Source organism: Protopterus annectens, chromosome 6.part0 (genome assembly GCF_019279795.1).
Source record: "Protopterus annectens isolate FY-2018-M chromosome 6.part0, PAN1.0, whole genome shotgun sequence".
NCBI lineage: Eukaryota > Metazoa > Chordata > Ceratodontiformes > Protopteridae > Protopterus > Protopterus annectens.
The window spans coordinates 300,699,741-300,716,863 of NC_056737.1; the positions used below are offsets into that span (position 1 = coordinate 300,699,741).

Genomic DNA, 17,123 nt, shown 5'->3' on the forward strand with positions numbered 1-17,123 from the left:
AAGCTTCTGGTGTCATTCAAAGAGGATCAAGTATCTGTCTGCCTGGGAAGACATGATCAACAAACCACAATGCTTTGCCAGAGATAGTCTGCGCCTGTCACCCCCGGGATTCAGATTAATGGCTAAAGCTCTTGCCACCCCCTATAGTGCCTTTTTTAGGCAAGGTTCAAAGGACAAAACCACCACCGTAACAGATACAAGCATGAAAAATCTGAAGGTAATGCTACTCAGTGCTAGAAGTCTAAACTTCAAAATGCACTCTCTTGAGGCACTCCTAAAAATGGGGAACATCGATATCTGTGCAGTAACTGACACCTGGTTCAAGGCTCCAGACAGCAGCCCTGCAATACCAGGCTACAACTCTTACCAGACTTTTCGGCCACAAAACCAAGACCAAAACACTAAAGGTGGAGGAGTGTCCATATTCACCAAGAATATTCACACCTCCAGGCTAGTTGCCCAACACAATGCATCTGAAATTCTCCAGGTGCAACTAACACTAGGTAAGACTACAATCCAAATTGTAGCTTGCTACAGATCCCCCACCATGCCCCAAGATTCTCACTACACCTTTCTAAACATACTGGAAAATATTAAGATACAACCAAACACCTTAATACTGGGTGATTTCAATTACTCTGCCGTAAACTGGGAAAACTACTCGGGTACCAACACCTTTTCCCAACGATTCTTGGAATTCATAAATTCCAATGCCCTGGATCAACTAATTCATTGCCCCACCAGGGGCTCCAATATCCTAGGCCTGGTCATTACCAACATAGGAGATAGATGCTCCACACCAGTGGTCACCTCCTCATTGGTCAGGTCTGACCATAAGCAAATCACACTTGACATCCACATCCCACCCTCACCCCCCAGTAAGGAAACCTCCGTAAAAAACTTCTCTAAAGCCAACTTCATGCTACTGAAGTCAGAAGTGACAAACTTCATGACACCCATGCAGACGGGATCTGAAAGTTCGACTGCTGAATCCTACACTAAGGCATTGTATGAGCACATCCACTTGTGCATGAATCGTTCCATCCCAAATAGAACCAAGATGCTCTCCTCCAAAAACAGAAGGCCAATCTGTTGGTCCCCTGCTATAAACAAACTATACAACAGAAGGAAAAAACTGTTGCAGAAAAGAGGAAAATCCCAGGTTGCAAAAAACTCCCTCGCCAGCCTCAATAAGAAGCTGAGATCCCTCATAAAATCCTCAAAAGCTAGTTATGAAAATAAAATTGCAAACGATTCCAAAGACAACCACAAGGCATTCTATAGTTATGTCAAGAATCTAAATAGCAATGCTCATATCTGCTCTGAGCTACAACAGAATGGCAATAAATATACTGATCCCAAGGATATTGCCAATATCCTGGCAGATCGATTTAGTGCCAACTTCACCCCCCTCTCACCCCCTAAAGGGCCCATCTCAATACCAAAAGATTGCCAAATTCCAGTAATCACGGCCACACAGGTAGAAACTGCACTCTCCAAAGCTAAGAATACAGCATCCATGGGACCAGATGACATAACAGGCTGTGTACTACATGAACTACAAAATGAACTGGCACCTCACCTATGTGTCATGTTTAATCATAGCCTTACTTCAGGCTTCATGCCCACTGAGTGGCTCACAGCTACAGTTATCCCATTCCACAAGGGGGGATCCACCTTGGATCCCGGGAACTACCGTCCCATCAGTCTGATGAGCCTGATCAGCAAGGGCATGGAACGCATTATCATGGAACTTATAAACAAAGACATTGGCAACCATCAAACACTGGACCCCACCTAGTGTGGGTTCATGAAGAGCTGATCTTGTCTCCTGAACCTGATTGACTTCTTCAAATCAGTCTCCAGAACTGTGGACGAAGGTAAGGTGGTCCACACAGCCTATCTGGACCACGCCAACACCTTCGACACCATCCCCCACTCTGGAATCATAGATAAACTTACTAAGCTGGGCATAAGTCTCTATGTCACTCGATGGGTTGCCATCTGGCTTACTGACAGAACCCAGACTCTACAAGTAGCTGACTCCAAATCCAGCTCCAAACAAGTGATAAGTGGAGTACCTCAGGGTTCAGTCCTGGGACCACTCTTGTTTGGCATCTACTTCTCTGAAGTACAGGCCAACACTAAGGGACTCTGGCTAACAAAGTTTGCAGATGACTGCAAACTGGGAGACATTATTGAATCCCCAAATTAGGTGGATATTCTGCAAAAGGGCCTTACAGAAACAGATGCCTGGTGCCAGAGCCATGGGTTCAAGATTAATGCCAAGAAATGTATAGTTATTCCCTTTGGAAAAAAACATGTACCCATGAATTACCACATAGGTGGCACAGCAGTACACTAAACATTGAAAGTGTGATGAGAGACTTAGGGACACAGGAGGACAGTGGTATCACCTTCGATAACCACATCGCCACAACAGTCAGGAAATCCTTCTATGTGGCACACCTCATCACTAAGGGCTTTTCATCCAGAAAAAAGGAGGTCATTGTCCCACTGTACTCATCCCTCTTTAGACCCATTATAGAATACAACGCCCCATTTGGTATGTACCTCTCAAGACATCTGCAACAACTGGAAAGGCCTCAGAAATACCTCACTAAAAGAATCACAGGCCTAAAGCAGATGCCATATGCTGACCATCTAAAAAAAACTCCAGCTATACTCTGTGGCATATCGTCTACTCAGATGCGATCTCTGCTTAACATACAAGGCCATGTCAGACCCTGAGCTGTTGGACATGCTCCACTTAAAGAAATCCCAATCCCTCAGAGTCATACGCTCCAGGGATCTAAACCTTGTCATCACAATGAACAAGACATGCTGGAGGGATAGGTTCCTGACCCAGAGACTCCCCATACTCAGGAATAGACTGCCCATATATGTCAAGCAGAGCGCCTCCTTGGCCCTCTTCAAAAGGAATCTTGATGCTTGGATGGGAGATAGGAAATTCACCCCGGGGATCATGTCATTCACCCTGCTAGAAAGGGGTCCAGGGAAGTAAATATTGTGGGAAGAAATATCCGGGGAATTGTTATGGCTAGGATTATATAGGCCCTAGGGCTGATAGCCTAGTAACAACCTATGAATCTATGAACCTATGAACTAAAATTAATCCTGAAATCAGTGTTGACATCTAGGAAGAATGTCCAAGTTACAAAACAATTTGCTCTTCCTGTCCTAACTTACAGTTCTGCAGTGACTGACTGTACCCAAAAGGTGTTGGATGAGTTGGACAGGAAAACCAGAAGGATGCTTCATGCTTATCAAATGATTTGTAAAAATCTGTTTACACCAAGATTATATATTATATATTCCCCATTCTGAAGGAAGTATGGGCCTCCGTGAAAATGATTACACATACAGATCTGTAATTGTGGGACTGCTTACATATCTGCTGACCTCACAAGACCCCAATGTAGTTAAAGTTTTAAAACATGAGGAGACTAATTCTAAGATGAATGCCCTGCTTAGTTTAGCAGAAGCATATCAATGTCAAATGGGAATGGAAATCAAAACATGACGTAGATAAAAATCAGGCAGCAACTGAATGTGCCAAAAACCAAAAGAAAGAATGTAAGGTGAAGGATAAGTGAAATAATTAAATGTCAAGAAAAGTGGAAGATGCATAAATATAGTTGCAAGTGCAGAATGCTTTTGGAACAGCCATGTTGATCAGGATCAAACACAGCAATGATTAAGGAGAGGCAAATCTAAACCAAAAGATGAAATTTAGTATTGGTGGCCTAAGAGAGTGGATTACGTACACATTGGTTTACAAAGTCTATTGAACATGTGGGAGAAACAGACAAATGTAGGTTTTGTAAAAGGAAACAGTCACACATATTGTTGCTAGTTGTGATATACTAATGGCAGAAGGACTGTATACTGAAGGCATAATAATTTGGCAAGACTGTTGCATTGGGGATTGTGCAAACATTATAATATTGAAGTAACTCAAAAACACTGAAAACGGAAGCCACAAAGCATTATAGAAAATGATGACGTTTATATCAAATGAGATGACCCATTACCATGGTTCAAAAAATAGATCTGAGAAAACCTGATATAGTACTCCATGAAAAGAAGACACAAGTAGCATTGATCATTCAAATTGCTACACCCAGTGACTTACGTACTGGGAGACACAAAAGTCATAAAATACCAGGATTTGCAGGCAAAAACGAGGGCAATGTGAAAGAAGGATACCCAGACAGTTCCAATAGTAGTAAGAGCAATGGGTCTTATAAAAAAAGAATTTACCATCATACTTAGGTATGTTACCAATACATGTAACTCCATATGAATTGCAGAAGGAGTCATTACTGGGCAAATTGTGGGTGCTGTGAAGAGCACTTCTAACTAACATCAAAGATTAAAGCAATACTAATTTCATGAACTTTAACCATTGTTGTCATTGTATTACAAACTCAAATGACTTGGAGAAATTAAAAAAGACAATAACCTTATTAACAAGGGAAAAAAGTAATCTACAAACTCTGGACCCAACCCAGTTTGGATTTGTTAAAGGTAGATCATGTCTGTTAAACATGGCTGACTTCTTTAAGAAAGTCACCAAGGCCCTGGACGAGGGAAAGATAATGCATACCACCTATCTTGACCTAGCCAAGGCAGTTGGCACACTACCCCACTCAGGTATTACAGAGAAAGTCTCCCAGTTGGGAATTAACCCCTACATTACCAGATGAGTAGCCAACTGACTCATGGACAGGACACATAATTGTCAAAGTGGGTGACTTCACCTCTAGCAAAAGACCAGTCACCAGTGACATATCAAGGGGTTCTGTGCTGGGCCCCTTACTGTTCAGAATGTATTTCTCAGAAGTCCAGGCAATCTTGGATGGCCTGTGGCTGACCAAGTTCATTGATGATTGCAAATTGGGAGCAATCCCTAAGTCCCCCAACGATGTTACTATATTGCACAACAAGGTTAATGCAGACAAATAGTTGGTGCCAAAGCACCAGACTAAAGCTAAACTCAAAAAATGCATTATTATTTACTTTGGGAAAGCTGACATCCCTGCTAATTACATTATAGGCAGTACGCCACTTAGTGTAGACCCAGTGGTATGTGATCTGGGTACTCAGGTTCATAGCAATCTGAACTTTCACCATCACATATCCACAGTAGTAAAAAAATCCTTTTATGTGGCACATCTTACAAGTAATTGTATTGCATCTAGATCCAAGGATATTATAATTACATTACACTCAGCCCTCATCAGATCAGTAACTAAGTACAGTGCTCCCTTTCGCATGTACTTCATCAGACACTTACAACAATTGGAGAGACTGCAGATGTTTTTCACAAAGAAATTATAGGGTACACAAAACAATTCTTAAATGGAATGACTGAAAGCCCTGTCACTGTATTCTGTCTCCTACAGGTTGCTAAGTGGTGAACCTGTGTCTAGCTTACAGGGCAGTATCTGACTCGGTCTTGATGGAAATGCTACACATTCTTAAATCAAACTGCAGTAGAGTCACTTGCACTAGGGATCTTAACCTAGCCTCTGACATGAACAGGTCATGCTGGAGAAATAGATACATCTCCCAGAAACTGCCACTTCTCTGGAACAAGCTTCCAATTCACATGAAACAGAGACCCCTCCCTGAATCTCTTCAAATGAAACATAGATCAATGAATGATTGACCACAAATTAACTCCTGGGGTAGCAGCCATGTCCCTCATGGACAGAATAAGTCAGTATTAACTACCATAGACCCTCACCTCTGCAAACTTTACTCACCTAACCACTGACAACTGGGGCAACGTGGGATAAATATGTCTGGGCTTCTAAGGGTTTTAGGGCCGTTAGCCTAGTAACCTCCTATGAACCTATGAACTTATGTAAGATTCCAACATTATTTGAATATAGTGCAGAATATAGTGATAGTACAACATGAGTATGTAGTATATGATAAATAACATCACTGAGGGTAAGATCAATGTGTTTTAAAGCCAGGATATTCCAAATGACAAAAAGAACACAGAAAACACTTTGAATGTTGACCATAACAGTTATTAGAGGAATCACTGGAAAAGATCATACTCCATTATAGTGTGGGAACAGTTAATGAGACAGCACAACATTAATATTAAATTATGTACGGAAATTATCCATAAAGATCCTAATGATAGAAAGATAAAATATAGATTGTACTGAAGCATATTCTAATACTGTTACAGAAATGAAACAACACTCTTGAGACATGAACAAAATCAAGAATATGTCAGACTGTGATGGAATGTCCACTTTGTGATGGTCTATAATTCCACACACATTCATCATGTTGTGACAAAAGCCCACTAATTTAATTTGTAACGTAGCAATACATCATTGTATTACAAGTAGCGTTCATCCATTTCATTGTCAGAACTAAACCTTGAGCTTATCAAATGCAGAGCAACTTCATGCCAAGTAAATATATACCTACCGTACTGATTGTCTGGATAAATGTCCCATTCAGTAAATCCTAAAATAGTGAGAGAAAAAAATCATAAGGTTTGCATATACACTCCAATGGCAAAAATAAAATATTGTCATTTCTTATGTATTTATGTGAATCCACATGCCAGCTGGCTGTTGACCCACATGGGTAAGTCTGTAAGCTGTAGTTTCAGTGGTGTAAAGTTTGATTCCCACAGCCCTAATTTGCCCACTCTGTGATTATGAGTAACAAGTAACCAGGCATTCTTCTTGTGTTAGTGGGTGTGCCTGTTTAACAAATTGCTATTATCACTGAAGTCTCAAAACAAACAGTTATTTTATTGCTCTAATTCTGTGTTATCTGTATGCCATCATCCCTTTTAAGATTGATCATACTATTTGTTCTTCTCTACGGCAAGATCTGAGCTTTATCTGTTACTATCCATTTATTTTAGTATTTATCCTGTTTATGGCCCTAACGCCTTGTCCAGTCTAAGCTCTCTCCACAGAGATTGCCATGCATACTTACAGATATGACACATAATGGCTGCCACACAGCCATGACTTGGGAACACCAAGCACACATCAAAAACTGCATGATGTGTGTTTTTCTCTGTCCATGGTACATCCAGTTATCGTTCATGATGGTATCAACATGCCTGTAAGCAGTAGGAACTTCATTTCTGGATACAAGCTCGTTTTATTTTTTTTTAAATAGCTTAAACTGCAAATCCAAGTCCAGCTGCGGTGTGATGTTTCTGTTTTTAGAGTCAGTACTTGTGTTATCCAAAACTAGGGGTTTGTTTAACCACTTATCTTAGGCATATCCACCTGCAGTGTTGTTGGTGTCTACAACCAAGGGAGTTTTTTAGTATAGCCATATGTGCAGAGTTGTTAGTATATCCATACATGGATTGCCCCCAGGAGCTTGATTACTGTCCAGAAACTCCAGTACTTACTACAGTCTTTGTTGCTTTGAGCCAAAATGAGATTCACCAGTGATAAAACATGTTAGATGAGCTATAAAACCAAAGCAGCAAGGACCACCGGTATTGCTGATGGCAGAAATGAAAGATACATCTTTCAAAATGCCTAAGGTCCTCTGCATCTCATTTCCAGAAAATAATAGGTTGTCACTGCAGTCTATTGGTGCTATCATAGTGTGGATAAGCACTAGTATTATTATTATAAAGCTGTTAAATATATTTTTGTGATGTAACTTTTACAGTTTGTATTGTTTTTATCCACACAATGTCTGTTTATCAAGTTTTATTGGATCTCATTTAAATAGAGTAATTATCAAATTAGACTGTTTTTAAAACTATTTAAATGTCTATTGTTTTATGGGCAACTATTATGGTGAAGTATTAACATCTACAGATGAAAAGGCTTAATTTAATAAAATTGAGTGTTACATGGTGTGACCGGGACTCCATCTTCTTCTTTTTCGTTGTTACGAGTTTGAATTAGCATTCTTGACTAGTATAAACCAAAACAAAAGATAAGAAAATTTAAAACTCTAAACTAGACAATGTATTCCCTACAGATAGATTGAAGAATGGATATGTTGCTAAAGGTTTATGTAAATAGAAATTCCCTAATGGGATTATTTAGGAATGTTCATTATATACAGAAACAATTGACCTGTTTAATAGAACTGGATTTAAAATTATGAATATCCTGATAAGTCATAATGTCATAGAAATGGATGTTCTTTCAAATGAAATTCGCGGAGGCTCTCAATAAAAATCTGCCCAAGTAACAGGGACCTCCAAAGCAGAAATGCAAGCAACCTGCTCCCCCAACACAACCCAAAAGACACATAGCCCACAAACTCAGTGTGCCACTCAACCACAGCCGATAAGGCATAACAACATACCCAACACTCTAGTCATAGGTGACTCCATAGCCAGCACACTGATGATCCACTCACCAGGCTAAACAAGGAGAAAGTTACTGTCAGCTGCCTGTCGGGTGCCAGGATCCGCCACATAATACACGCACTCAGGTCACTCCACAACAAGTATAAATATGACTCTGTCATAGTCCATGTTGGTGTGAATGACCTGATATGTACCTCCCTGGACTATATGAAAAGACACATGGAGGAGCTGTCCGATCTTGTAGCCCAGGCAGGTATGACCCTATCCCGGAGTAGCATCCTGCCATCACCCAGAATGATACCACAGTACAAGGACAAAATGACTGACTTCAACAATTGGCTAAGCTTCTGGTGTCATTCTAAGGGGATCCAGTATCTGTCTGCCTGTGATGACATGACTGACAGATCACAATGCTTTGCCAGAGATAGTCTCCACCTGTCACCCTTGCGATTCCGGATACTAGCTAAGGCCCTTGCCACCCCTATAGTGCCTTTTTTAGGCAATGTTCAAATGACATATTCACCACCATAACAGGTACAAGCAAGCAAAATCTGAGGGCAATGCTACTCAATGCTAGAAGTCTAAACCTCAAAATGCACTCACTTGAGGCACTCCTTAAAATGGAGAACATCAACATTTGTGCAGTGGCAGAGACCTGATTCAAGACTCCAGAGAGCACCCGTGCATTACCAGATTATAATTCATACCACACCTTTCGGCCACCTAACCTGGACCAAAACACTAAAGGCGGAGGAGTGTCCATATTCATTAAGGATATCCACACCTCCAGGCTAATTGCTCACCATAATGCATCTGAGATTATCCAAGTGCAACAAACTTTGGGCAAGACTGTAATCCAAATAGCTTGCTACAGATCCCCCACCATGCCCCAGGATTCTTTATACACTTGAAAATATTAGGGTACAACCTAACACCCTAATAATGGACGATTTCAACTACCCCACCATTAACTGGAAAAACTACTCATGTACCAACTCTTTTGCTCAACGTTTTCTGGAACTCATAAATTCCAACACCTTGGATCAACTTATCCACACCCCCACCAGGGGCAGCAATATCCTAGACCTGGTCATTACCAACATGGGCAACCGGTGTTCCACACCAGAGGTCAGTTCCTTGTTGGTCAGTTCTGACAATAAGCTAATCACCCTAGACATTCACATCTCGCCCCCACCCCCCATAAGGGAAACCACTGTAAAAAATTTCTCCAAAGCCAACTTCATGCTTCTTAAGACAGAAATGTCAAACTTCACAACACCCAGGCAGACGGATAGTAGAGATACGACTGTTGAATCCTACACAAATGCATTTTATAAGCACTTATACGAGTGCATGGATCGTGCTATCCCTAACAGAACCAAGATGCTATCCTCCAAAAAAAGGAAGCCAATCTGGTGGTCCCCTGCCATAAACAAACTCTACAACAGAAGAAAGAAACCATTGCAAAAAAGAATAAAATCCCATGATTGGAGGAACTCCCTGGTCAGTCTCAGTAAGAAGCTGAGATCCCTCATAAAATACTCCAAAGCTAGTTACGAAAACAAAATCAACACTGATTCTAAAGACAACCGCAAAGTATTCTATAGCCGTGTCAAGAATCTCAATGGCAGCACTCAGATCTGCTCTGAGTTACAGCACAATAGCACTAAATATACAGAACCAACTGATATTGCCAACATCCTGGCAGATAGGTTCAGTGCTAACTTTACCCCCCCCCCACCCCCTAAAGGGCCCATCTGTATACCAGAAGTATGAAAAGTTCCTGTAATCATGGCTGCACAGGTAAAAACCACACTCTCCAAAGCCAAGAACACAGCATCCATGGGACCTGACAACATCCCAGGCTGCATTCTACATGAACTACAGAATGAACTGGCATCCCACGTAAGTACCATGTTCAGTCATAGCCTTACCTCAGGCTTTATGCCCAATGAATGGTGCACAGCAATGTTCATCCTACTCCACAAAGGGGGAGCCACCACAGATCCCAGGAACTACCACCCCATTAGCCTGACGAGCCAGGTCTGCAAGGCTATGGAACGTATCATCATGTAACTTATAGACAATGACACTGGTAATCTCCAAACTCTGGATCCCACCCAGTTTGGCTTTGTAAAAGGCAGGTCACGTCTCCTAAACCTGATAGACTTCTTTGAAGCAGTCACCAAAGCCGTAGATGAGGGCAAGGTAGTTCATACATCCTATCTAGCTCTTGGCAAGGCTTTCGACACCATCTCCCACTTTGGAATTATAGATAAACTCACTAAACTAGGTATAAATCCTTATGTCACAAGATGGGTTGCCAATTGACTCACTGACAGAATCCACACTGTGAAAGTAGCAGACTCCAAATCTGACTACAGACCAGTGACAAGTGGAGTACCACAGGGTTCAGTCTTGGGTCCTGTCCTGTTTGGTATCTACTTCTCTGAAGTACAGGCTAACACACAAGGTCTTTGGCTAATGAAGTTCGTAGATGACTGCAAACTAGGAGCCATAATCGAAACTTCTAACGATGTGGACATCCTACAAAAGGGCCTCACTGAGACAGATGCATGGTGTCAAAGCCATGGCCTCAAGCTCAATGCCAAAAAGTGCATTGTCATCCCTTTTGGTAAAAACTCTGTACCAATGAACCACATAGGCTGCAGTTTACTTAACACCAAAAGTGTGATAAGAGACCTTGGGACACAGGTGGATAGTAGTCTCTCCTTTGATAATCACATTGCCACAGTAGTCAGGAAATCCTTCTACGTGGCACACCTTATCACAAAAGGTTTCTCATCCAGGAAAAAGAGGTCATTGTTCCCCTCTACTTGTCACTCATTAGACTCATTATAGAATACAGTGCCCCTTTTGGTATGTACCTCACAAGACATCTACAATAACTGGAAAGGATGCAGAAATACCTCACAAAGAGGATTACAAGCCTCAAACAGATGCCCTATGTAGACTGTCTCAAAAAACTCCAGCTTTACTCCGTCACATATTGCCTACTCAGAGGTGATCTCTGCCTAACATACAAAGCTATGTCAAACCCAGAGCTGTTGGACATGCTCCACTTAAAGAAATCTCAATCCCTCCGAGCTACATGCTCTAGGGACCTAAACCTTGTCACAACAAATAAACAGAACATGCTAGAGGAATAGATTCCTGTCCCAGAGACTTCCCATACTCTGGAACAAACTACTTATCTATATCAAACAAAGCTCCTCTTTAGCACTCTTCAAGAAAAAACTTGATGATTGGATGGGAGATAGAAAATTCACCCTGGGATCACTTCTGTGGTTCTGCTCGACAGGGGCACAAGAAAATAATTTTCTTGGATGGCAAAATCCAGGGTACTGTTTTGACTAGGCTTATATAGGCCCTAGGGCCAATAGCCTAGTACCTAACTATGAACCTATGAAATTGAAAAGTGGGGAACACCATTAATTAGGACCGTCTATTTAAATTCAAGAAAACTAAGTTTGACAAAATTTTTAGTTGTGTGGACAATAAGTGAGATGTGATTTCTGTTAGGAAATGCAAAGAAAAAAACATTAAGTGACAGCAATGATTTCATTAAATGTAATGCTCCTGGCTCCAAGAAGATAATGCACCACACATGGAATATCAAAAAGACAGTGACCCTGAAAATATTACACCCACAGATGACAACAATTTAAACCTAACAATATCAACAGTTTTTTTAGCAGAGCCCACTTGAAGAGGTCAGAGAGACTGGCTACCAATAGATCCATCCTGGATCACATGCAATCAAAAACAGGGGGGAACAGAGGTCAAACTTAAGAAGGAGAGTATGAGTTGAAGAGGACAGAGAGCAACAAAAGCACATTGGGAAGCACTATTCTCCATGAGAATAAAAGTGTCAAAATTTACAACTCCAGCAAGGTTCCAACAGCACCTACTTTTTGCAGTGTATTTTGTGAAGGGTTTGCTTTCATCCCCACTATGAAAATGTTGTGGATCTTATACAGGAATTAAAGTTTTTTTGTGTGGAAGAAAAACCTAGACTTACTCACATGGGAAGTTCACCTCATGGTCCCTACCTGTATAAACACAATATTTGGTGTTCTAAAAGTTCATAAATGTGTACAGGAACCACCCCTAATGGTTTTAGTAGCTTGTAGAAAGTTCATAACAGAAACTTTAACTTTTTTTCATTGATAACATGAAAAATTGCCTTTACCAGCAAATATTATGTTTTAAAAGACTCTTGGCAGTTTGTAATTATTTTAAAAGACAGTGATTTTTGCCATTCTGTTGTTTTTATCAGTTTCATAGATTTATTTACATTTATTCTTCACTAAGTTGGCTTAGATTGGTTCAAAGAAGGACTGACTGAACTCTAATTTTAGTGAACATGATGTTGGGCTATTGTCTCATTTTATGGGACTGGTTTTATATAACAACTATTTACTTTTTGAAGGAGATTTCTTTTAAACAAAAACAGGGCATAGCAATGGAGGAAGACTATGCCCTTATGTATGCTAACATGGTCATGTATATGTGGGAAACCAAATTTGTGTTGGGTCTGAATTTGTTGTAGATATAGAGATGTATTTGATTTTCCCTGATAACGTTTTACCTTATGGAAAGGAAATGCAGAGATATTGGCTAACTTTTTAGAATATCTGAACTCTACTATGCAATTTTTTAAAATTTACACATCATTACACCTTCAACTTTGGAAATTATCTGGATGTCACTATATGTAAGAACATCTTAGAAAAACATTTTGAGTCAACCATTTACTGAAAGCAGACCTTTTCTAATTCATGCTTAGACTTCCGCTGCCACCACCCCTTAAACAAATGGTGAGGGGTTCCATGATAACTTCCAGTGACCTAAGAGTTCAACAAGAGTTATTAACTTGGGAAAACATGTTTTTAAACACAGTTAAACAGCAACACGCATTAGTATGGTGAGAGCAGATGTTACTATAAAAGACAGGGCAGGTTTAAACCTATTTTACTTGGTGTTACCTTACGTAATACCAAAAACTGTGAAGTATAAATCTCCGTACGGTCCCTGAAGAGTCTGACAGTCAAGTGGAACAGCTAATATGATAAAAACACTGCAGAACTCACCACCAATGCTGGAATACACCTTTATTAACGAACAAAATAACAGATGAGCGCTTTCACGTACAAAGTACGCTTCTTCAGATCTGCTTTACTAAACTCACATCTTTCCTTTTATACAAACAAATTGAAACCAATGTATTGTATAATTATTCAGTTAATCAATTTTATTAAAAACATCTTTTAAAAGGGGCATGCCAAAATTTATTTTAATGTTTAAACAGAGCTTGTGAAACCATGGATATGTGATAGGTGTCTGTACAAATGATACCTTTGGTCAAATGTCATTTAATCAAATACGCCAATCATAGAATATGTATAGTGATATAAAAATGTACATATATGTAGAAAAATATATATGTATAAATGTAGAAAATATATATGTCAATATTCGTGTAAATATAATAAATATAATAAATTTAATAAAAATGAGCAATTATCTTTTTTTAAAAAACTACTACTATATAAATATAAAAATGAAAATATAATAATCAATATATATAGTATAATGAGTATATAACATATAAGGAAAGAGTGTAAACTACTATTCCATCCATAATAAAAATAAAATATATAAATATATAAATATAAATATATATATGTATGGAAACACATACATCTAAAACCATTATAATGAATATGGAATATATACAATAAAATCAAGAATATATGTACATTAGATAAACAAATAAATAAATGTGTGAACATATCATGATGTAGATAATCTATATTCTACAAATGGAAAATTCATTAATAGCCAAGGAGTGTGCTAGCTTATGTATAGCCTGATTTAACTGCATGAGGCAGTGTGATGCATTTTATGTAGGCATGACCAAGAGGAAACTCAAACAGAGGATCTATAATCATGTCTATGACATTAGGAAATGTAAGGAGATGAATGCTTTGGCCAGACATATTCTTGAACATGAACAACATCATGATATGTTCACACATTTATTTATTTGTTTATCTAATGTACATATATTCTTGATTTTATTGTATATATTCCATATTCATTATAGTGGTTTTAGATGTATGTGTTTCCATACATATATATATTTATATTTATATATTTATATATTTTATTTTTATTATGGATGGAATAGTAGTTTACACTCTTTCCTTATATGATATATACTCATTATACTACATATATTGATTATTATATTTTCATTTTTATATTTATATAGTAGTAGTTTTTTAAAAAAAGATAATTGCTCATTTTTATTAAATTTATTATATTTACACGAATATTGACATATATATTTTCTACATTTATACATATATATTTTTCTACATATATGTACATTTTTATATCACTATACATATTCTATGATTGGCGTATTTGATTAAATGACATTTGACCAAAGGTATCATTTGTACAGACACCTATCACATATCCATGGTTTCACAAGCTCTGTTTAAACATTAAAATAAATTTTGGCGTGCCCCTTTTAAAAGATGTTTTTAACAAAATTGATTCATTCAATAATTATACAATACATTGGTTTCAATTTGTGTGTATAAAAGGAAAGATGTGAGTTCAGTAAAGCAGATCTGAAGAAGCGTACTTTGTACGTGAAAGCACTCATCTGTTATTTTGTTCGTTAATAAAGGTGTATTCCAGCATTGGTGGTGAGTTCTGCAGTGTTTTTATCGTAATACCAAAAACTGTGAGCACCACCAGGCTCAAGAAGTCTATGATACTGCCTTGTACAGGTTATGCTTGGGATAGTAAACAGATATGCATGAAATACTGGAAAGGAATAATGCTACAAGTTCCATATTATGTAAAAAAACTCAGACCTGACATTCAATGTATGTCTTAAAAGGGGTGGGGTTATAAAAACAGAGTGGAGAATACACCAAAAAGTCAAAATTCACTAGGCAAAATGTCCAAGTATTAGGTATCTGGCTAGTGCCAATTTATTTATGAGGGGACTGAAATACACATTCAGGAATATCCCACCCACTACTGTAAAGGTAAATTTGACTGCAGTACAAAAGGGGTGGTGTATGTTGCTATTTGTTACATGTGGCAGGCATATTATATTGGCAGAGCTGAACTTGCACTGAGACAATGTATTTACCAACACATACAATATTAGAAGTTATGAATCTACAAATGCCATCATCAAACTTTCTACAACATGCACAACTTTAAAAATTTTAAAATTACTGCCACCCCCAAATAGTGGTTATTGGAAGTCACACCTTGCAGTACAGAAAGTACACTGGCAAATATATTTCAATACTACTTCCACTCCAGGGATTAATTACTATGGGTCTATTAAAAGTTTGTTAAGATTAAGGTCAGCCTGTATTTAATTGTTTGTATACTGGACATAAAATTGTTTTATATTTAAGACATGTTAATTGTTACAACCAAATAAGATTTGTATGAATAAAAGTATTTACCTTTAAGTTTTAACATAGGTTCATGTGACTTCATCACATGACTATGATCATACGATGTGCTTTCTGTTTATAGAAAGTGTGCACTGCATTGATCTGTAATCTGATGGTGTCTATTTTGAGTGTTTAGATGAGGAGATTACTAGGCTAATGGCTCAAGAGCACTTACAAGCCTAGCCAGTTTTATACAGATTTAACCCAATTTTCTACCCCTAGGGCAAAGATAACAAGGGTAAGCAAGCAGGGTTTTGACAATTTCTACAGACTACCTCCATCTAGAAGGGATATAGCTCCCACTTCAGGAGTGAATTTGAGCCATCCAGCATGATTCACTCATATCAGAGATCAGGTTTAGATCTTTGTGGGTGGGTAAAATTCTTGCAGTTAGTTTTACGAATGTGTAAAATTTCCATCAGGGCTGGTTCAGAGACTGCCTTGTAGGTCAGGCATATATTACTTGTCAGTAATCTGTAGGAAACTGAATACAGTGATAGGGATTTTAATCAGTCTACATGTGACATGTAGGTTGTACCCTGTATTTTTTTGCTAAGAAATGTCTGAGGAAGCTCTAATTGTTGCAGGTGCCTGGTGAGGTACATGACAAACATACCTCTCAACTTCTTAAAGCAAGAAATCTGGACAAAGCCAGAAATTGTACTGGAACAAAGGCCCAGAAATTGGGACATTTATTTAAATATTGCTCCTATAAATTTAGAAAGTTGATAGAATAACAGAGGTTGCATTAGCATGCATTTTGTGAAGTTTATGAAGTCTGAATTTCATTATTTAGTGACTTCAATTCTCATTGATATACTGACTTCAGTCCTCAAAGATTTGCCAGAAAACCACAAATTTTATGAGAAACAGACTAGAAATATGAGGCAAAAATCTGGACATTCTGTGAAAATCTGGACAGTTGAGAGGTATGATGCCAAAGAGTGCACTGTACTTAATTACTGGCCTGATAAGGGCTGAGTACAGTGGTATTATGACATCCTAAGATCTGGATGCCATGTCTTTACTTGGAAGCTGAGCCATATAGATTAATTTCCTCACCTCTGTAGGCACACAGTGGTCAAATTTCAGATTACTGTCTATCTGACCACCCAGATGTCTCACCACTGGATCCACTCTTAGAAGGGTGCTATCAATGTTGTAATTTGCAGGAGTATTTGATTTCTCAAAGGGTATTATTATGCACTTCTTTGCATTTAGTTTGCAGCCATGGTACTAACACCAATCAT

The 17,123-nt window shown here is 38.6% G+C and overlaps 1 protein-coding gene across 1 annotated transcript in view; it reads right to left on the reverse strand.

The window, feature by feature from the left end:
* Positions 1-17,123, reverse strand: part of KY (kyphoscoliosis peptidase) — a 538,508-nt gene that overhangs the window by 394,363 nt on the left and 127,022 nt on the right. The window contains exon 6 of the mRNA XM_044073511.1: positions 6,481-6,519. Coding sequence (XP_043929446.1) covers positions 6,481-6,519 — 39 coding nt within the window. The remainder of the gene's footprint in view (positions 1-6,480; positions 6,520-17,123) is intronic.